This window comes from Drosophila montana, unplaced genomic scaffold (assembly GCF_035044405.1).
Source record: "Drosophila montana isolate Dmon_TW-CO22-7 unplaced genomic scaffold, ASM3504440v1 contig_402_1, whole genome shotgun sequence".
NCBI classification, from domain to species: Eukaryota; Metazoa; Arthropoda; class Insecta; order Diptera; family Drosophilidae; genus Drosophila; species Drosophila montana.
In genome coordinates, this window is record NW_026998739.1 from 5,210,057 (window position 1) to 5,229,238 (window position 19,182).

The 19,182-nt window shown below is 44.7% G+C and overlaps 6 protein-coding genes across 8 annotated transcripts in view; 1 reads left to right on the top strand and 5 right to left on the bottom strand.

Moving 5' to 3' along the window:
• The window catches only part of meng (meng-po), a 38,081-nt gene extending 36,922 nt beyond the window's left edge, over positions 1–1,159 (bottom strand). The window contains exon 1 of the mRNA XM_064698143.1: positions 1,062–1,159. Coding sequence (XP_064554213.1) covers positions 1,062–1,074 — 13 coding nt within the window. The 5' untranslated portion in view covers positions 1,075–1,159. The remainder of the gene's footprint in view (positions 1–1,061) is intronic.
• On the bottom strand, positions 729–4,833 carry TTLL3B (Tubulin tyrosine ligase-like 3B). 2 transcript variants are annotated; one of them, XM_064698142.1, is made up of 5 exons: positions 3,266–4,833; positions 1,241–2,052; positions 1,062–1,175; positions 976–991; positions 729–929 (listed from the first exon to the last, which is right to left on the bottom strand). In XM_064698142.1, the coding sequence occupies exons 1-3, from the start codon at positions 4,515–4,517 to the stop codon at positions 1,071–1,073; spliced, it is 2,169 nt and encodes a 722-aa protein (XP_064554212.1). In that variant the 5' UTR covers positions 4,518–4,833; the 3' UTR covers positions 729–929; positions 976–991; positions 1,062–1,070. The 2 variants fall into 2 exon arrangements, with proteins under 2 accessions (XP_064554212.1, XP_064554210.1); XM_064698140.1 differs by having other exon boundaries at positions 729–991; positions 3,266–4,832.
• LOC135439419 (metallo-beta-lactamase domain-containing protein 1) lies at positions 4,742–5,687 on the bottom strand. Its single transcript, XM_064698145.1, has one exon. The coding sequence runs from the start codon at positions 5,612–5,614 to the stop codon at positions 4,967–4,969; it is 648 nt and encodes a 215-aa protein (XP_064554215.1). The 5' UTR covers positions 5,615–5,687; the 3' UTR covers positions 4,742–4,966.
• Positions 5,688–6,118: 431 nt separating this feature from the next.
• On the top strand, positions 6,119–9,899 carry LOC135439421 (FAST kinase domain-containing protein 1, mitochondrial). Its single transcript, XM_064698148.1, has 5 exons — positions 6,119–8,056; positions 8,116–8,395; positions 8,667–8,941; positions 8,996–9,191; positions 9,531–9,899. Exons 1-5 carry the CDS (start codon positions 6,223–6,225, stop codon positions 9,736–9,738), a joined length of 2,793 nt encoding a protein of 930 aa, XP_064554218.1. The 5' UTR covers positions 6,119–6,222; the 3' UTR covers positions 9,739–9,899.
• Positions 9,900–10,302: 403 nt separating this feature from the next.
• On the bottom strand, positions 10,303–16,504 carry Pfas (phosphoribosylformylglycinamidine synthase). Of its 2 annotated transcripts, none has more exons than XM_064698147.1 (3): positions 16,371–16,504; positions 11,216–14,601; positions 10,303–11,151 (listed from the first exon to the last, which is right to left on the bottom strand). In XM_064698147.1, exons 2-3 carry the CDS (start codon positions 14,589–14,591, stop codon positions 10,451–10,453), a joined length of 4,077 nt encoding a protein of 1,358 aa, XP_064554217.1. In that variant the 5' UTR covers positions 14,592–14,601; positions 16,371–16,504; the 3' UTR covers positions 10,303–10,450. The 2 variants fall into 2 exon arrangements, with proteins under 2 accessions (XP_064554217.1, XP_064554216.1); XM_064698146.1 differs by lacking the exon at positions 16,371–16,504 and adding an exon at positions 15,999–16,247.
• A 993-nt stretch (positions 16,505–17,497) lies between these two features.
• slmo (PRELI domain containing slowmo) lies at positions 17,498–19,157 on the bottom strand. Its single transcript, XM_064697303.1, has 2 exons — positions 19,008–19,157; positions 17,498–18,882 (listed from the first exon to the last, which is right to left on the bottom strand). The coding sequence occupies exon 2, from the start codon at positions 18,775–18,777 to the stop codon at positions 18,118–18,120; it is 660 nt and encodes a 219-aa protein (XP_064553373.1). The 5' UTR covers positions 18,778–18,882; positions 19,008–19,157; the 3' UTR covers positions 17,498–18,117.
• Positions 19,158–19,182: the final 25 nt, after the last annotated feature.

The following is a 19,182-nucleotide window of genomic DNA, read 5'->3' on the forward strand; positions in this document are numbered from 1 at the left end:
TTCCGTTCAATGTTAAGAAATTTAGTTCCAAGCTTCGCCTCAATTTAAGACAAATTCCGAGTTTTTTTGAAAAAGTTTATAGTTTTTATATAACAAAAATCGTCAGTGGTTCGGTTCGCGGTTTAAACCAACTCCTTGAACTAAGATTAATTTCACGAACCTGGATTTTCACATCCGTGGAGCTAGGTTACTATGTACAACATTTTACCCAATTGTCAGTCTTTTGGTTCACGGTCTCGAATTTTATTTCTATTCGATCCAAGAATCAAGCTTACATATTTTTATATTCACTTTTTATGCTACCTCCCTTAAAAGCTTGTACTTTAAACCAATCCATTTTTAAGTCTAATAAATGGTTCGTTTTGGCTCAAAGTGTAACAAAATTTTAAAATTTGGTTTTGAACCGGCTAGATTCAAACCCGACTTGCAGCCCTGGCAGCCCTACTTAACATTCTCAAAATGGACTGACTTTTGAACAGTTAAATCGTTTGTAGAATAGAATAGTTGTCTCATTTTTGGCAAAACGAATATTTTTATCAATTTCTGAAAGAATTTTTGTACAATTCTCATAAAAATTCAAATAAATATTTTAAACAATTGCGTGCTTAAGAACCAGTTGGTAAACAAATTCAGATGTAATTTTAAAAGAACGTGGAAATAAAAAAAAATAATTATTTAAATTTCGAGTTAGTTTGTTAATATTGCGGGGTTTGGGTAATAAGATTGGGTTTATTTTTTTAAGTTTCATATATACCTTTATTCTATAGAGTTTGACAAAACAATGATATGTTTTTTGATTTGTTCTGAAAAAAAATCGTTTACTTATTGTTTGAGAGTCTAGTTGAAAATGTACTAATTTGCTAATTTGTTGGCGACTTTAACGATCGATAGCTGTAAAAAGCCGTTCAATGAATGGAATAACAAGTTATTAGTCGATTGTTAGCAGTTTAGATGGTTGCCAAGCTTGGGTCTATGTACAAGTTGCCTGATGCTATTGAACGATAAGGCCGTATTAGTAGTTAAAACTAAATAAAAGTTAATTTGCATAGGCGATCGCTTACCAGATGTTGTCATTTGGGTGCCGTATATTGTAATGCTAGATTCTCGCGCGCTTTTGAATTCAATAGTGTTTTGTTGCCCACGTGAATAACCCTCGAATTCGCTTTGGTCAGTTTCTAGGGGCAAATCGAAATGATATATATACTATATACTATATAATATTTAGATTGTTGTGCCTCACCTTCATTCCCATTTTTCCCACAATCACCTTGGTCGGCAACGATGAAGTTTTAACTTTTTCCTTACCCAACTTACGACTAGTCGTTGTTCTGACATTGTTCAGTATTTTGCGCAGCAGGCGAGTCCGTGGACTATTCCGTAGCTTTGGCATCGATTGGAACAGTTTCATTTGCGTACCGTTTAGCTCTAGAGGTCTGGTACCGTCGACCTCCTTGTTGACATTGTAATTAACTTGAAAAGCGCGCTCGAACAGGCCGGTTGCGGCCAAGGGATTCCTCGGCACATCCAATACCACACGTATGCAGTCCTTTAGCGCCAATGGACAGATTCTCGCTGTTATCTCTGTGGAAGCGGATAGATCGGGCGTCGAATTGATCTCAATCAGTATGGGATTATAATGCTCGTCCAACATAAAATCGCAGCCATATAATTCGAATGCATTTGGCACCAACTCCGTCTCGTCCAGGCTGGCCAAAACAACAGCCACCAGATTCTGTTTGATCCCATTGTAAACTTTTGACCATGTCCCTTCCGGTGCGCCCACATGACGTAAATGGCATTTAAATTGATCCAATGACCACATATTGTTTTTCGGTAAACGCGAATCACGATTCACTTTGTTCTTGTAGCGCTTCTGCACCGAATTGTTGGTTAAGTGTATCGATTCGCGCAGATCATCCATCGTAAACTCCTGGGAGCTAAAGCGCAAATAACAATCGCGATATGTCCAAATTGTCACCTGAGAGTCGCTTATGGTAAGCAGCATATATTGACGAATATCGAACTTGGTGCGATAAACGAGATATGGACGTTCTGAAAAAAAGGAAAATAATTTTTTAATAATTAAAACAAATTTAGCTGTACTGTATATAAAGGTAATGCATAAAATAAAATTTAAATATTAGGTCGAGGAATAAAAATAATAATAATAATAATAATTGGACTATTTTCGGGGGAAAGAATAGAAGCTCTCGTAAAAATAACTTCTGAGAAATGGCCAAAGCAAAAAAAAGGAAAAAGTTTCAGTTTTTTATAATGCATATTATATTTTTATAATTTGTAATGTAAGGTAAAGCGACGCTTTACATTAATTGTAAAACGAATCGATTTAACATCGTAATTTCTATATTTTAAATACCATGATTAGTTCATCGATTAGCTCATATATCATAATTATATCTAATTGATCATAGTTTGAAAGAGTTTCATTGAATCGATTTTTTTACTATTTAAAATATAAATATGTATATTAAAATTATAATTGCAAATCTTTGAATCCTGTTAGAATATGAAAAAATCATTTCAAAAATGTGTAAAATATAAAAATAATTTGTGGTAAATTAAATAGTCATATTAAAAATTGCTGAGGATCCAAGGTTTGTAACCAAATCAGGATTATAGTTTGTGGAAAACCACGTTCACGAAGATAACCAGCCAAAGCCTTGGTTTAAGCCCGGAGCAGAATCAGCGAGAACGTTGAAAATATGCAAAGGTTACTTATTCGGAAAATTGAAAAATTAAAAAATAAAAGATATATAAAAAATCGAATAAATGAAACAGTTCTATTAAAATTTGATAGAAAGTTGAGGTTTCAAGATTTAAATCCATTTCAGAGTTTAAAGCTGAGAAAATTCATGTTCACGAAGCGAATTTTAAGCTATGGTTAAAATGTAATATATATATGTATAATATGCGTGTATAATACATATAATTTAATATATTAATATTAATAATATAATATAAAATTATTAATAATATAATATAAAAATATTAATAATATAAAATAAAAATATATATAAAATAATATAATAACATCTATAATATTACAATATATATTGTATTAATATGGACATTGTATATAATATACATAGAATGCATATAACAAGATAATCTTTTACCAAAACTTGGTAAAGATTTCATTTTGAAGCGAGAAGTATTATGATCTGAGCGTATTAAGAGCTCTGCGATCAAAAGCAAAGGACATTTGAATCCTTTCCAGTTAGATGGCAAATATCATAAAACTCACCAATATACTTTTGTACAATATATTTTCGGTTCTGATTGTTAGATGTCCATTGCAAAATCTCATCCAGAGAGCTACGTATGACGATCCCGATGCCACGCGATTGATAACCAGGCTTTAGTATCCACAAATTGCGACAGCCATCCCAGCAATAATCCTGACGGAGCGACTCAATCTCATCGAGATATTGAGCAGCGAGGCGCGCATACTCCGCCATCACCTTCTCGTTGACCTTGAACCTGGCATGCGCGTGGAGCACCTTGGTCGACTGAACCATGAACGATTGATTCTCGATCATTTCAGTGGGCGTTGGCAATTTGATGCGCGCATCATCTAGAGAATAATGCTCCTTCTGTCTGATCATGTTCTTCACTTTATTCAGGGCAAAGTCAATCGTAATGCTCAGCACGGCGCCATGTTCAGGGTCCACCATATCGGCAGGACGGTGCTCCTTAAGGTAGCGTAGCAAAGAGCGCGCCTGTGTCTGGTGGAAATCCTCAATGAACGCCGCACGCTCCTCCATGCTATTGGCGCCCAATCGATAGAAGCGTGGATAGCTCATGCCGCACACGCCGTCCTCACGAAACCAGCGCTCCTGCTCGGCGCAACCGACCAGGCCCACCTTGGTGGAGAAGTCAAGCAATTGACTGCGTCTCACCCGATTACGATATGGCTTCACCTCCGGGAATAAATCCCTCTGTGCCTTACTCTGCCAAATGAAGAACGATGGAAAATTGTTGATCATTTTCGATATGACAACTGCTTCATAATCATTGCCGCGTCGCGCATGCTCCAGCAGTGAATCCTCCGACATGGTCTGCAGCTTGGCATGCCGAGTAGCCGGCAATTTCTCCAGCCAGCCGCGGCGGACAAGCGCTCGCCTAACCGTATGATAGTTGCCATAAACGGTAAATATGCGGCGATTTCGATAGGCATCGATAACACGCGTCCGATAGGTATTACGCAATTGACGCTTATGCGCATCCGGCGCCAAGCCGGCCGTTGCAGTCGCGGATTGGGTCGTGGAGCGCGCCTGGGCCAATAGATTATTACCGCTCGTCTGATGCTGGCTGCCCGATTGTTGCGATATGAGACCGTTTTGGCTATTGCTGGCGACATTCTTTGGCAGCGAGCATTGCTTGCATAGTGTTATCAGTTCCGCATCCAGATTTTGTATCAACGACTGTATCCGGGAGACAGGATTATAATACCGATTACGGTGTGTATTGAATGCACTCGAGGACGCCTGGCTCATGATGTTGCTGTCTCTGTTATTGTTGTTGTTGTTGTTTGGATTTATGTTTGGGATGTGGATGGGCTTGCTTCGTTAATTGATCTTCCTATCTCGAGCTGTAGGTGTCTGGTGCTATGTTTCAGATTTGATACTTTTTTATTTGGTTTTTATGCAGCCAACTCTTGTTGCTGCAATTGACGAGAAATTTTGAAGCAGTAGCCAAACCTTATTCTAACAGTATCGCATTTAAATAGGCAATATCTTTATTGATTTATGAAACATAGCTTCGCTTAAACGGTAAAAATTTGAGACCAAAAAAAACTTGTAACGAAACGAGTGCAAGACGAAATTTGAATTAAACATACAAGCGCCTATAAAATACAAAAAAAAAAAAAAAGCAGTCGTTATATAATGTTAATATCATAGCTTGCTAAACCCTATCACTAGGAACCTTCAGCAACTGCCATGTGCTACGTTGTTCTCAGTTCTACACAAGTTCTCAGTTTTCTACGCAGTTCGGCATTTAGGGCAAACATTTGCCCGTGTCCGGGCACAATGTGTTCACACAATTCCGCCAGACGATGCCGCTCTTGAGCCTGTCGCTTCTCGTCCTCGCTGCCCGCAGCCTTCCAAATCTGTGCATCGTCTATGTCCTCGCGCCGCTCGAACAGATCCCCACAAATGCCCACCGTGCCGTTCAGCTTTGTATTGTGTACTATGACCGAGACACAGCTCAGCGTGTGTCCAGGCGTCTCCTCGACCAGCACCTCGCCATGCGCATCCAGTGCGCCGGCATGCTCAAAATAAAGATCACGATTGGATGCACACGAGCCGACAATATGCAGACGCGCCTCCTGGAATAGATAATTGCAGCCAATATGATCCGAGTGCCCATGTGTGCAAACGACCACATTTATATCGGCCGGCTGCAAGCCCTGCGCAGCCAGCAAGGATTTCAACTGGTCGCCATCCCAGGCGGTTAGGGTGTCCACAATTATGTTGGTGCCATCGCGACAGCTTATCAGCGTGCAGCTGCAGTTGGCGCGCATTGCATTCGCCTCGTTTGCATCCTTGTACGAGTAGCCTGCCTGCAGCACAATCACCTGATTTTGTGACATTATTTCAATTTAATTTCATTAAAGGTTGCCAATCGAGTTGCTTTTTGTTTTGATTTCAAGCATTAGGGGCACCCGTCAAGAAAGTTGTAAAAAAAAAAACCAATTGCTCATGAGTGAGCATAAATGAGCTGATCACTGAACTGGACCAGTGAACAAGTTCCTGCTAATAGTTATATTCTTATATTTGCATACACCGTATTTGCACATAATACTTAAAAATGTTAAAGCTGAAGATTAAAAAGTGGGTTAACATTATATTAACATTTTAGTGTTGTGTCTGTTTTGGCTGTGAGCTGCTCATAAGTGAAGAAAACACAGCTACTCACTGAGCTGAGCCAATGAACATTGCGAATTTTGTTCGCTTGAGTTACGTTCTTTTGAATTTGCTGCCATTAGTTCTTTTGTTCACACAAATGAACCGTATTTACTCATTTTGGCATAAACAGCTGTTGGGCATTAACAGGGCTGCAGTACATTAACATACAGCTGCTTGCCGCACAGGTTGGCAGCACCCATAACGGCTGTTGGTCGCCGCGCTCACATTTCACAAGTCGCAATTTGTTTATTATTTAACAAATTTTTTCTGTATAAAAATTGCGATTTTGGCAATGTATTTAAACTACCTGCCGCGTGCGCCATGCAAGTATCTGCAATATTTGCTGCAAATGCGGCAACTGCAACTGTTGCGCCGGCATGTAAACAATGGCGCCAAGCCGCCCATTCGAGACGCCGCCTGGCTGTGCGAGCCGAGGTTAGCAACTGGGCAGCTGCTGCTGCTGCCGCTTCCAATTTCCCACAATTGCAGCAGGCGACGTGCGTCTAGCACCGATATCCAAGGCACAGTGGAGCAGCAACAGGTGCTCAGCAGCTTGGAGGAGCTGGAGGATTGTTGCGAATCAACAAGCATGCATAAGGATGCGCTCAGTTTGCGGCTGAGTGCAGCAAGTAGCCCACAGGAGCTCTTGGATTTGTTTGCGCAAGGCCAGCTGCCGTCTACGCATCAGGTACAGTGCATGTCGCTGCTCTGGTCACGCTATCAGCGTCTGGCGGCCAGCCAGAAGGAAGCGCTGACAGCGCAACTGCAGCAACATGTGCCCAAGACTCTGACGCCGCAGATAGTAGCCGCCATGGATGTGAACGACCTGAGCTGCTGCTATTTGTATCTGCGCAAAATGCACGTGCCCAACAGTGATGCCACGCTGGAACGGATTCTGCTGCGTGCCCTAAATATAATTGAGCTAGCAGCTGAGGGTCAGGAGCTGGTGCCGCTGCCCGCACTTTCCCGGCTGCTGGTGGCCATCAATTTGGAGCGTGACTTCTTTACGCCGCTGGTCTGTCGCAATTTTATGCCACATCTGGAGCGGCATGTGGCCAACTGCCTCAGCGAGCAGGATGTGCGTCTATTATCCACCTGCCTGTTCCAGCTGCATACGCTAATCGATGCCGAACTGCTGGCGGCATTTAAGCAGCGCGTCCAGGAGCTGCTGCAATGCGGCACGTTGACCAGTGACACGCCCAAGGCGTTGCTCAAGTTGTTGCATATGCTCAATATGCCCCGATGGTCGCATCTAAATACGGCCTTGATACGCCAGCTATTGCTGGCGTTGCGCAGCTGCCTGCCAACGCTGGAGCCCAGCGATCTGAAGAGCGTATGTCGCACCTTTCTGCATCATCAGGAGCCGGTGGCACTGGTGCAGCCACTGAAAATGGCCACAGAGCGACTGCTGCAGCAGGAGCCCACGCCAGATGCCCTTTCCTGTGCGGTGCCATTTGCCACGCTGCAGCAACGCGATGCCTACATACAGCAATTCCGCCAGCTGCTGCACTCCAAAGCCGCCTGGCAGCTGCCCAATGCAAGCGGCCATTTCTTCAGTGTGCTGCGCGCCCTGAAGATTGCCGATGTGCGCTACTGTGATGCCTACTGGTCGGCGGTGGTTGGTGAGCTGACAAATGATCCCCAGGGGCAGCGGCATTTGCGTTTTTTGCGCCATTGTCAGCGCTACATGAACTTCAACAATAATCTTGGCGGCACGTATCGCCATCAGAGCGTGGAACGCACGCTCAGTCGCATGTGCCTCGATGCTATTGAGCGGGATGTGGCTGGCAGATTGCCAGCGAAATTCGCACGGCTGGCTTCATTTGTCTTGGCCTACGGCCAGACGCCGTTTGGCTGGAAGAAGTTCCCCAATCTGCTGCTGAGCAAAATGCTCGCCATGGCGCCACAATTTGATATACAGGATTGTTTTCTGCTCGGTCGCGGCATGCAGGTCGCCTGCGAGCTGCGCTTCCGCCAGCATGTGCCACATCTGCTGGCCATGCAGCTGTCCACCATGGACAGCATTCTGATTGCCTGTGCCGAGCGGCATTTGAGCAACAGCGAACAGCAGCCGCTAAATGCCAGCGATCTGAGCGTTCTGGTGCGCACACTAAGTCATCGCAAAAGTGAGTCCATCCACCAACTTGACAACGCCTGTACCTAATCGTATCTTAATCCTTTGCAGCGCTGAAGAACACCCAGGTGTATAATCAGGCGCTGGCGCATTACAAAACCCTTCAGTGCAACGATCTCAATTCGCGTGTGGTGCGCGAAATGGCATATAATTTTAATGCCTCGCACTTTTTTGTGCCCGGCCTGTTGGAATCCATGTTCGACTATATCGTCCAGCAGCATGAGCACATCACGGGCGACACCGTCGAGAAGGTGCTCACCTGTGCCTACAATCTGGGCTACACGCCTGCCTCGCTGGACGCCCTGGACTATGCTGCTTTGGTGCTACTACGGTGCGTCCCAATGTGCTCTCCCTTCTATTTGCAGGGTATACACCCATTCAATATAGTATATCTTGAACAACAACTTGATCAGCTAGAGAAACCGCATTCGGTTCTCATATAGCAAACACAATTATTCCTCCTTTGACTATCCTTTTCCACTCCTTCAAAAATTGAGTCCATTAAAGAGGCATTACTTTGGAATTTGGTATGTATTCCAATTTGAATGCCATCTTTCAGACTTGATAATTTCATCGTTCTCTTTCTCTCTTCAATTTCGCAGCGATTTTGATCACATGAGCGGTTTGTCCTTGGTGCAGTCGTGCCTGGCGCTGTGCTTCTATAAGACCATTCCGGAGCAGCTGGTCAATCGAGTGTTCTGCGTCAAGTTCATACAGCGCATTGAGGATGAGATACAAATCTGTTACTCCAAGGCGACCTATCCGGGTCTGGTGCTCAATCGCGTGATGCAACTGAATCGCACCGTTTGCCTGGATCTGCCCGAGACAAATGTGCCCTGGTTTCAGCAGAACTACGTGGAGGCGCAGCTCAGCAAGAGTGTGTAGTTAGAAAAATCCCAGTTGACCGAGCTAACCGAAGCTTCGCTTTCAGAACCGCTTGTGCCCAGCGCTTTTAGTGCGGATGTCAAACGTCTGCTGCAGGATTTGCTCAAGGATGAGAACTATTTTCGCTGCAATCACACAACGCCCTATGGCTATCAAATTGATTTCGTGATACATTTCGACAAGGATAAGAAGCTCATACCAGCGCCGCCAGTGGAGGTCACCATCTTGGATCGCATAACCAAGTATATAACCATATATATATAAAACTGTTCTGCTTGACTGACTGACGGATGGGTAGTCAAAGTACAGCATAAAAGCTGGGAAGCTGTAGTTGAATAATAGGGTGAAGATGCACGCAAAGGCGAGGTTTACTTCCCGCAAGGAAAAAGCCTGTTTACAGCTCTTCAAATATGAAATTCATTTGTCGGGAAATCCACAAGTAGAGAGATTGACTTAAAGCGTAGCGTTTGGGGTTCAAATGAATTTTTAACTTCACACTTTTCCCATTCAAGGCCGGGGAATATCCGTTAATAAGTCTATATCTAAGTAAAACTAATATGAAATATTTAATTTCTTACCAGGGTGGCCATTCTGCTGCTCAAGCTGGACTCCTTCTGCGAGAACGATCTGACTGCGTTGCGTGGTCCCGAATCGCTGAAGATCAAGCATCTGGAAATGATGGGCTATAAGGTGTTGCATATTAACGAGCACGACTGGAACTCCAAGTACATGATGGCGCCGGGCGCCAAGGCAAACTATTTGAAATGCCTGCTGCAAATTTCACATTAGATTAATTATTGTTAAAACAGTTCAATTCAATTAGGGCTTACGTTTAAGTTAGTTAGCTTGTGATGTTGTTGTTTATGTTTTTATCGTAATTAGCAAATGACTTGTGTATATATGTATCTTTAATCTATTACTAGTCATATAAAGCTTGACTTTGAATCATAGTTTGCGATTTAAGAGAAGTTTTTATATTGAAAGAACGTGAAATATAAGTGGAAATTAAAATAGCGATGAGTCTTAAAAAGTGTGAATGTATGAGTGGAAAATTAATAGGAATTTGTAATATTCCAAATTCTATAAAATATGAGTGAAAAGTGAAACAATTAATGAGGAGAGTTGTGAATTATAGATATGACAATAATTTTAACGTAATAAACGCTCTAATTAAGACAGATCATATATTTGTTAAATTTAAAATCGCGTAGAACATAAGTCAAAAGTTAAAAATAGGAATTGCAATTTTGAGAATGCAAATCCCAATTGATATTTAATGTGTGAATAATGTGTGTAAATCCCTATATTTTGTTTTAAATCGCGTGGAATATATGCGAAAGGTAAACTATGTAATTATAATTAATGCGAATCATAGGAGTATGAATCCTAATTAATATTTTATATTTGAAATCGCGTGGAATATATATGTATGGGGCAAGCAGAAAAGGGTACCGAGAGAGTAAATGTTTAATTGGAATGAAAGGACATTTGTCAAATGCTATTACTGCTGCGGTGCACACCATTTGTAGGCATTGTTAAACATAAGCTGCCAGGGACTCTCCACTTGCGTGGCGGGCACATCAAAGCCCGGCGGCACATATGGCCACTGATACATGGCGCTGCAGCGTTCCGGATGCGGCATCAGCGCCAAATGGCGGCCATCCGGCGAACAGATGCCAGCAATGCCCTTGGGGCTGCCATTCGGATTCATGGGATACAATTCAGTGGGCGCACCCCCATCATCGACATACTGCAGCGTTACAAGCTGCTCGTCGTGCAGCTGGTCCAGCAGCTCCTCACGCTGGAAGCCGAAACGTCCCTCGCCATGGGCCACCCAACAGCCCAGTACCAGATCGTGCATGTTGCTCAGCATTATCGCACGATTCGGCGGTATACGGACCGTTGACCAGCGGCATTCAAAACGCTTCGAGCGATTATGAAGCAGCGCCAATGCAGGCAAAACGGGCGTCTTATCCGTGGCCTTTATGCTGCCCACGTAGCCAATCAATGTCATCAGCTGACAACCGTTGCAGATGCCCAGCGAGAAGGTATCCGCCCGCATTTTGAATGCCTCAAATTGCGGCTTGAGCAGCGCGTTGTGCAATATGTTTGCCGCCCAGCCCTTGGCAGAGCCCAAAGTATCCGCATAGCTAAAGCCGCCCGGAAAGACCAGGCCACGGTAATGCGACAGATTTGTGGTGCCTGTAAAGGGAAACGTATTTAGTTTGAATATTTAAATATTGGACAACGGATTTTGGGGGCTCACCTGCCAGCAGATCGGACATGGTCACATCGTGCACCTCGAAATTGGCACGCAGCAGACTGGCCATCATCTCGCGCTCGCTGTTGACGCCCTCCTCGCGCAGCACAGCCACACGCACGGCCTGGACGCAGCGCTTGAGGGTGAGCTCTAATTGCAATTGGGCGGGCGCCTTATATTGCGGCGCCTGGCGATAGTTGAGGCTATCGTATTCGGATTGTGCGCACTCCACATTCGCTTGCAGTTTCTCCAGCTCGTAGCTGGTGCGTTCCCATTGCCTGTAAAGCTGACGCAGTGGTTCGGAGAGCAAAGTATTGTCGCCATTTTTAACCAGCACCTGTGCCGTGTCCAAGCCAAAGCCATGTGTCTGGCCCAGATAATAATTGGGCACATTCGCAGCCTGGAAGCGAGCACGCACTGAATCCAGCTGGTCTGCATCTACCTCCAGCACCCAGCCGCACTCCTCGCTGAATAGGAGGCACAGATCCGCGCCAATTGTGCCGCTGACAGCATCATAATCGGTAATGCCAGCCGTTGCCTCCTGGATGTCCAGCTGGAGGCCACTCAGACCACCAATGGCCATTTCCAGCAGGCAGACAATTAAACCGCCATCGCTAACATCGTGCCCGGCGAGCAGCAGTCCCTCGCCCAGCAGGCTTTGGGTGAGCTCAAACGCCTGGGCCAGCACCTGGGTCTGTTGCATGTTGGGCGTGGTTTCGCCCTGCTGGGCGTAGGCTTGCGCCAGCGCTGAGCCGCCCAGCCGTGCACTGCGCTCAATGTTGATCCAAAGCAAAGCACTGGCTTTACCCCTCGCCGGACCCTTGAGATCGGGCGTTACGCGTACGCGCACATCCGGACAGGGTGCATAGGTGGAGAGGACGAGTGTGCCGGGTGATTTGATGACTTCTCCGTCCACTTTGGCGGCCATGGATAGGGAGTCCTTGCCGCCATCGATGCCAATGCGCAGCTCTTGCAGCACCTTGCTGAGCGACAAACAAGCCTGGTACATTTTGTAACCCTCGCCGGACAATTTGGCTGCCCACATCCAATTGCCGGAGCACTTGATGTCCGCCATTTCGGTGATCTTGACAAAGACAAGATTACTGAGCGCCTCGGCGACACACATATGCGCCATATTCTGAGCACTGATCAGTCCCATTATGGGCTGCGTGCCAATGGAGGTGGCAATGCCGGCGGTGCTGAAATGCGAGACGGTGGTCAGCGCGTAATCGGACAGCGGTGCCTGCAATGGACCCACACACTGCTGCTGGGCTATCAGGCCGCCCACACAGCGATCCACCTTGTTGGTGAGGAAGCGTTTGCTGCCCACCGCAACAATGCTCAGCACACGCTCCAGTGCATCCGTTAGCCGTATATCAGCGGGTAGCTGGAGCGGTTTGCATGGATTCATTACGGATTTCAGCTCATAGCTGCGCTTGGGCATGTCACCCAGGACATGCTTTAGTTCCAGATCGAAGGGCGCAGCACCGTAGCTTTTACGCGCCTCGGGCAGCAATGCCTGCTCCATGTCATTGGGTGCGGCGTGCTCCACCAATGTGACCCGGCCATCGCCGGTGACCACGCCCACAAAGCTAATGGGACAACGTTCGCGGGCACAAATCTTTTCGAGCAATTCACGATCCTGTGGCTTGCAAAGAATCGCATTATTCTCCTGATATTCGGCGCCCCACAGCTCCAAGGCTGTAATGGTCGGATCACCGAGTTTGAATTCCTCCGAGAAGATGATGGCGCCCGCAAAGTCTGGCTCAACCAGTTCCTTCAGCACATTGCCATTGCCGCCAGCGCCCTGATCGTGTATGGCCAAGATGGGATTAAGTGCGCCCAGTTCGATGCAGGCGCGCACCACGCGATTCAGTTTATTCTCCATTTCCGGATCGCCACGTTGCACGGCATTGAAATCGAGCTCAGCATCTCCGGAGCCCTGCACCTCCACGGAGCTGGCAGCGCCGCCGCCGACGCCAATGCGATAAACAGGACCGCCAATCTTGGCCAGCAGCTGGCCACGTTTGGGCGTTACCTTCTGGCGCATGGCAGCGGGCATGGTGCCCAAGCCGCCGCTAAACATAATCGGCTTCACATACTCCTCGCGCGTATTGGGCTGGCCGGCATTGTACAGGCCATAGGATATGGTAAAACCGGATATGAGAGGCTCGCCAAACTTGTTGCCATAATCCGAGGCGCCATCGCTGGCCTCCATGAGCACCTGCAGCGGCGGTGCAAAGGAGCCGGGATACTTGAGCCCGACTGGCTCATACGGCATACTGTAGCCGGGTATGTGAAGGGCGCCCACGCAGTAGCCGGCGGTGCCAGCTATGGGCAGGCCACCACGACCCACGCCCTGCACATCACGCAAGCGACCACCGGTGCCGGTGGTGGCGCCACTAAAAGGCGCCACAGCTGTGGGCATATTGTGCGTTTCGGCTGTGAATATCAAATCCGAACGGACAGTGCGCAATTCCACAATGCTGGGCGCACCGATTTCTCGCGGCTGCAGTGCATCATGCTCGAAGCCGACAATGGCGCTGCTATTATCGCTGAATTTGATGGTATTGTTCGGATTCGTATTCCGCTGCGTGTCCATAATTAGTTCAATCAGCGAGCTGGGCAGCTCCTGGCCCTCGTACACCATGCGCCCGCGGAAGAACCAATGTCTGGAGTGCTCGCTATTGCTCTGGGCGCAATCGAACAGCTCGACTGTGGTGGGATCACGTTTCAGCGTCTGCGAAAATAGCTTGTAATAGAAGTCCAAGTCGTAGTCGCTGAAGGCCAAGCCCAACTCTCGGTTAATCTCCTCCAGAGCGGCGCGTCCCTGCGCCATCATTGGCACATAATGCCAGGCAGCCAACTGGGCCGGCAGCTGCTCGTCGAAACTCTCGCGCGGCATATTCGCCGCCGTATACTGGCAATGGGTCATCCGATCGCCGAGCAGCGCCACAAAGCTGGCGACCTCACGACTCGCTGCCCGGGCAAAGGTCAGCAGATAACGAATGGAGCTCTCCATGCGTCGCACCTCGGTATAGCCCAAATTCTGAAAGATATTCACACAGTTGGTCGAGTAGGGTGTGGAGAAGTTGAAACGCGGTCCAATCTCCACGAGCATTTCGAGCTCCGCATCATTCAACTCCAGTTTCGTCTGCTCGTTGAGACTGCATATCCTTTGGAGCGGCTGCCTCACCAGCCAGCGCAGCAGATGCTCCAGCGCGAGCGGAAATCTGCACATATCAGTGTCGTACTCCAGGTGATAGCAACGCTCCATGCGCACCGAGATCAGCTCCGGGTCGAGCGACTGCAGGCGCTGCAGTACGCGCTCCTCCTCGGCACCATCGAAGGCAGCCACATCGTAAAATCGCAGAATGCCCATTATCGATTAGCTGGTAAGAATTCAGAAATTATATAAATTATATATGCATAAACTTATTATTGAAAAAAAAAATATTTTTTTTTTTAATTCTACTTAGAAAAATGCCCGCTTAAAAGTCACGTCAAATAAACTCATCCTCTTTATGTTAATTATAAATACAAAATTTTTTTTTTGAAAACTGATTACTTTCGTTTTAGAAAATAAATCGAAAATGTTTAATTTAATTTAACTAAACTAATGGAACTATCACATGGGCCTGCCAAAGATTGGTTCATTTTCAGAGTTTTCACTGTTTATACACGACCTACGCATTTCTACCGTATTATAAATCTTTAAAATGAGCTTTAAATTGATCGCATGCAAAAAAATCTAACTGCAGTTTACTTAACTGCAGCTGTTTTTAAATAAAAGCTTCTCAGCACACACACACACACTCACAGACACTCTCTTTCCCTCTCCCTCTCTATTCAGGCAGCAAATGTGAAAAAAGCTCTACACCAAATATTGAATGAAATTCTTCAAATTGGTGAATATACCTTAACGGATGCAGTGCGAGGGGATGGCTAATTATAGTAGTAAAACAAATACACACGACACAAACAAAGCGCGGCGCCGGTTAATAACATTAACTTTGCTTGAAAACGATTTTACACCCACGCGCACCCCGGGGCACGACCGATCATAAAGATAAACGCGCACAAACTAAATCCTCTCATTGAGCACACGACTATGCTAAGCCGGCATTTGCACTAATACACTAACACTTCTCTGCGCATATTATCCACAATGCCTTTTGCTTACACAATAGCGCTCTCGGCTATATGGATAAGTCTGATCAATTTGGCATCTCGCTCGCTCAGAACATCCATTATACTTGCTCACTGGCAGCAACTGCAGCTTGCAGGTAACGGGATCAAAATTATCAGCACCAATGGCGTGTCAGCAGCAGATAAGTAAATTGACTCCCACGCTCACAAAGTATCAAGTCTTTGGATAAAGGCGTTCTGCCAATGCGATTATCCGTGCTAGTGCAGCCAAAACCTACATTTAAACATTTGTATTTATTTTACACCCCTCGCTCCACTTCCTGATATTGGTGGTGTTAAAATTGAGTTGATCGGATAAAAATATACATATGTATGTACATACATATGTAACTTTCGCCTGAACAACGCTTGCAACGACTGCGCTCATAAGTCACAAGAAATCGACATACGCACATACGCACACAATAATAAATAGGACAGTTTGAAAGCCACCGTCTCAGTTTTAAATACACTGTTTTGCAATACACGTTTTAACAAGAAATATTGCTGCCACGCCCATTTTCACAACTATCTTAACAAAGGTTCTCGCCTACTCGTGTTTCAGCTGTTTTCACCCTAATGCCTATTGCAAAATTCTTACTTTTGTCGTTTTTTTACTAAGTCCAATTTTGTACGTGCGTTCCTTAGACGCTTCTCAGCCAGACTGAGCTCTGGCTCGCGGTCTGGAATCTGGCGAGGCTGTCAAAGCCGTTGACAACTGGAGCGGTAGCTGCCTACGAATCGCCCTGGCAGGGGGTTATCAACCACAGATCAGCGCTTCGAGTTACAGCAGACGCCCAATTGCAATTGCAGTCGTTGCACTGGCGTCACAATTTGATTCTTGTTTTTGTTATTATTACTGGAACGCGCTGATAAACGGCAAAAGCGTAAACATGTTTTTTTTTTGCCAGCACAAACACGACTAGTTGTTGCTATTAAAATACAAATAGTAGTAAATTATAAATTAACTAACCCAAATTGGAATACAGTAAGCGACGCGCACGTGCACGTGCAAATGAACAGCGCAAAGAACACTGGGACTGGGACTTAAAGAGAGTGAGAAAGAGGGAGAGAGCCTAAGCACGATGCGCACGTTTTATTAGCGTCAAATTGGCAACTGGGGATGAGAAGTTCACAACAGCTGTTTAAAGCTTTTGGCTATACCGTGCTTAAGTAGTAATTACATAAAGGGTATACTTAGTTAAGGGTTCGTATAACATTTTAATAAATATTCTAGGTGATTATTTTATATTTCGACATTAAGCAACCTTTCAATAAAACCCTCATTTTAATTACCAAATTGTATATTGCTTCAGTGAGAACTTCATATATCAAATAAACACAAAATACGTTATTTTTAGCTGTTATTATTATTAGTATAGCAGGCACATAAGCTGTTAGCCTAGATTTTATATAGCCTTGATAGCTAAATACAGTGAATATATAGTGAATATTACAAATTTCCAAAATACAAATATGTGAAATAATGAACAAACCTTTTTTTTTTATTTGATTTCATATAAAATTGGAACTAGAACCACATTCAATGGATGCATTGGTCTGAACCGTGAACCAGCGAAAATGTATTTTTTATTGTATTTAATGCCATGATTAGTTGACTTTATTTTGGCAATTAAATGCCTTTTACACTTTGTAATCATTTGGCAAATATTCATATATATAATATACATATTTTTTTATACAAATATATTATACAAACTGCATGTTTGTTTGTGTGTCACGTGCTCATCACTGCGAATGGTACAAAGCAACAAGAGAAGAGCTTTCAGCCCTGTATTTGTGTTGTTGTTTGTCGGACTCGTATGGCAACTGCTACGAATCACATGCAGCAACATCGCCAAAAGCTTTCCGGAACAAAAAAAAAAAAAAAACAGCAAGGAAATGAAGACGCTATCAAAACGTGTGCACTCACACAGCTGCATATTTGGCTTATCTTGATTTAATTTTAAATTGTATGTGTATGTACATACATGTATTCCGATCAATTTAGCGGTCATCAACGATGATAGTTGGCAGCCAAATCAGCAATATATATGCAAGCATATATAACATATATGTATATTAAATTAATGAAAAGCGTTTGTACTTGATGATTTTTCTTGAGCGTTTTGTTGACATTTATTTAGTGCTCGATTTATGTGGTTTTTTCAATTTTATGTTTTGTTTTAAAAAATTTTGCATATTACAAACTATATATGTATACATATATTTCTTTTTTTTAATAAATAAATTTGCTACTATGCTGGTGTTGGTGTTGTTGCGCGAATCTTGTCATTGCCTGGCTGCCTGCCTTATCGGCTTTGTACATTGGCCCAATCTAAAACAAAAACAAAACCAAACAAAAAAAAACGCGCCACAGAGCAACGCGCACTTGACTGATAACCATGGGAAAGTTTTCACATTTTCTTCTATTGATTTTTTAAATTTGTTTTAATTGCTTTACAAAATATATATTAAAGCAGACGAATAAAATGTTTCGCTTGCCATTCGTAGGGATAAAGCATTATAATTGGTTATTCTTATGATTCGTTCAACTGCTTTGTTGTTGTTGTTATTGTTGTATGTATGTACCGTTTGTCGGTTTGTTTTGTTGTTGTTGCTGTACTACAAAGCAGCGTACCCGACGATGCGCCTACTACGGTAAATTCCTATTCACTACGCCCAACAGTCCCAACCGCCTTTCATTTATGTATATACATCTATGTTATGTGCATTGCTTTGGCCGCTTTGGCTGCCTGGGCACCAATCTCATCCATACTCTTTCGCGCACTCTCTGTGACCTCATCGATGGATCGCCGCGTACTGTGTATTAGTTCGTCTGTGCCGCGTGCAGCCGAATCGGCAATACTCTTCACTTCCGTATTTATGAGGCCAATTACCCATTCGAGCCCTTGACGGCCCTTGCCCGCATTCGAACTGATTGTGGAGGTCAGTAAATCTTCCATATAATGTGATAGTGGGACACCATAGACAGTTACTGTCGCCTCCTGTTTGAGCAGGGTCTTGCTCGAATCAGTGGGATGCGGCTCATAGTAGAGCACCTCGTCGACACTTATGTTACGGCAAAATGTTAAATTGTTTGTCTTTAAGACCATCTGCTTGCGCCGAGGATCCACTGTGGAGCGTTCGCTGGCAAAGCACGTCTTGGCGGTGCCAATTAGCGCATGCGTCCATCTCGGAAAATACCATTTGGATTGAACCAATCGATGTGTGTGTAGGACACCGTTAACTACGCTGCGCTCAACCACATCGGTGCCAATGATTGAGGGTGTCATGGGATTTGGATATTTGCGCCATGCCGCCTGTGTAACCGTCTCCCACGGATGGTTGAAGACATGCTCGGACGTCCAGATTTTCATTATGCAAGCGTCGTTGGCGTTTTCGTCACCGTTCGTGAGTGCGAAATGATATTTGTATTTCTCTCTCTCTCGTTGTTTCGCAATCGGGTCGCGACACTGGACTGCCTGTTATTCGCCGAGGCAACAGGGCAGGATAAAATATAAAAAAATGTATGTGTTTAGGCACGTTTTACAAAAAGAATTTTGAGAAAAAGTTTTATATATTTTTGTGACAAGTTCAGTGGACCGACCTTTACTCAGGTGTTCTGCGAGTAGTGTGACTGATTGCTATCGATGCCTCTGTTGCGACTCGGTCTATCGTTAGTAAAATAATTAAATATGTGGCCACTCTTAAAACGAAAAATAACATCAAAATGTATCGACATCTTTGGACGAGGGGTAACACTGAAAACGAACACACTCGCA

Excerpts from the sequence above, each read along its gene's own strand:
- Pfas (XM_064698147.1), bottom strand. The coding sequence starts at position 14,591 with ATGGGCATTCTGCGATTTTACGATGTGGCTGCCTTCGATGGTGCCGAG. Across the intron at positions 11,152-11,215 it reads CATGTCCGATCTGCTGGCAG|GCACCACAAATCTGTCGCAT; the intron begins GTGAGCCCCCAA and ends TTCCCTTTACAG.
- TTLL3B (XM_064698142.1), bottom strand. The coding sequence starts at position 4,517 with ATGAGCCAGGCGTCCTCGAGTGCATTCAATACACACCGTAATCGGTAT. Across the intron at positions 2,053-3,265 it reads TATTGTACAAAAGTATATTG|AACGTCCATATCTCGTTTAT; the intron begins GTGAGTTTTATG and ends CCTTTTTTTCAG. Across the intron at positions 1,176-1,240 it reads TGGGAAAAATGGGAATGAAG|AAACTGACCAAAGCGAATTC; the intron begins GTGAGGCACAAC and ends ATTTGCCCCTAG.
- LOC135439421 (XM_064698148.1), top strand. The coding sequence starts at position 6,223 with ATGTATTTAAACTACCTGCCGCGTGCGCCATGCAAGTATCTGCAATAT. Across the intron at positions 8,057-8,115 it reads CACACTAAGTCATCGCAAAA|CGCTGAAGAACACCCAGGTG; the intron begins GTGAGTCCATCC and ends AATCCTTTGCAG. Across the intron at positions 9,192-9,530 it reads ATCTTGGATCGCATAACCAA|GGTGGCCATTCTGCTGCTCA; the intron begins GTATATAACCAT and ends ATTTCTTACCAG.
- slmo (XM_064697303.1), bottom strand. The coding sequence starts at position 18,777 with ATGAAAATCTGGACGTCCGAGCATGTCTTCAACCATCCGTGGGAGACG.
- LOC135439419 (XM_064698145.1), bottom strand. The coding sequence starts at position 5,614 with ATGTCACAAAATCAGGTGATTGTGCTGCAGGCAGGCTACTCGTACAAG.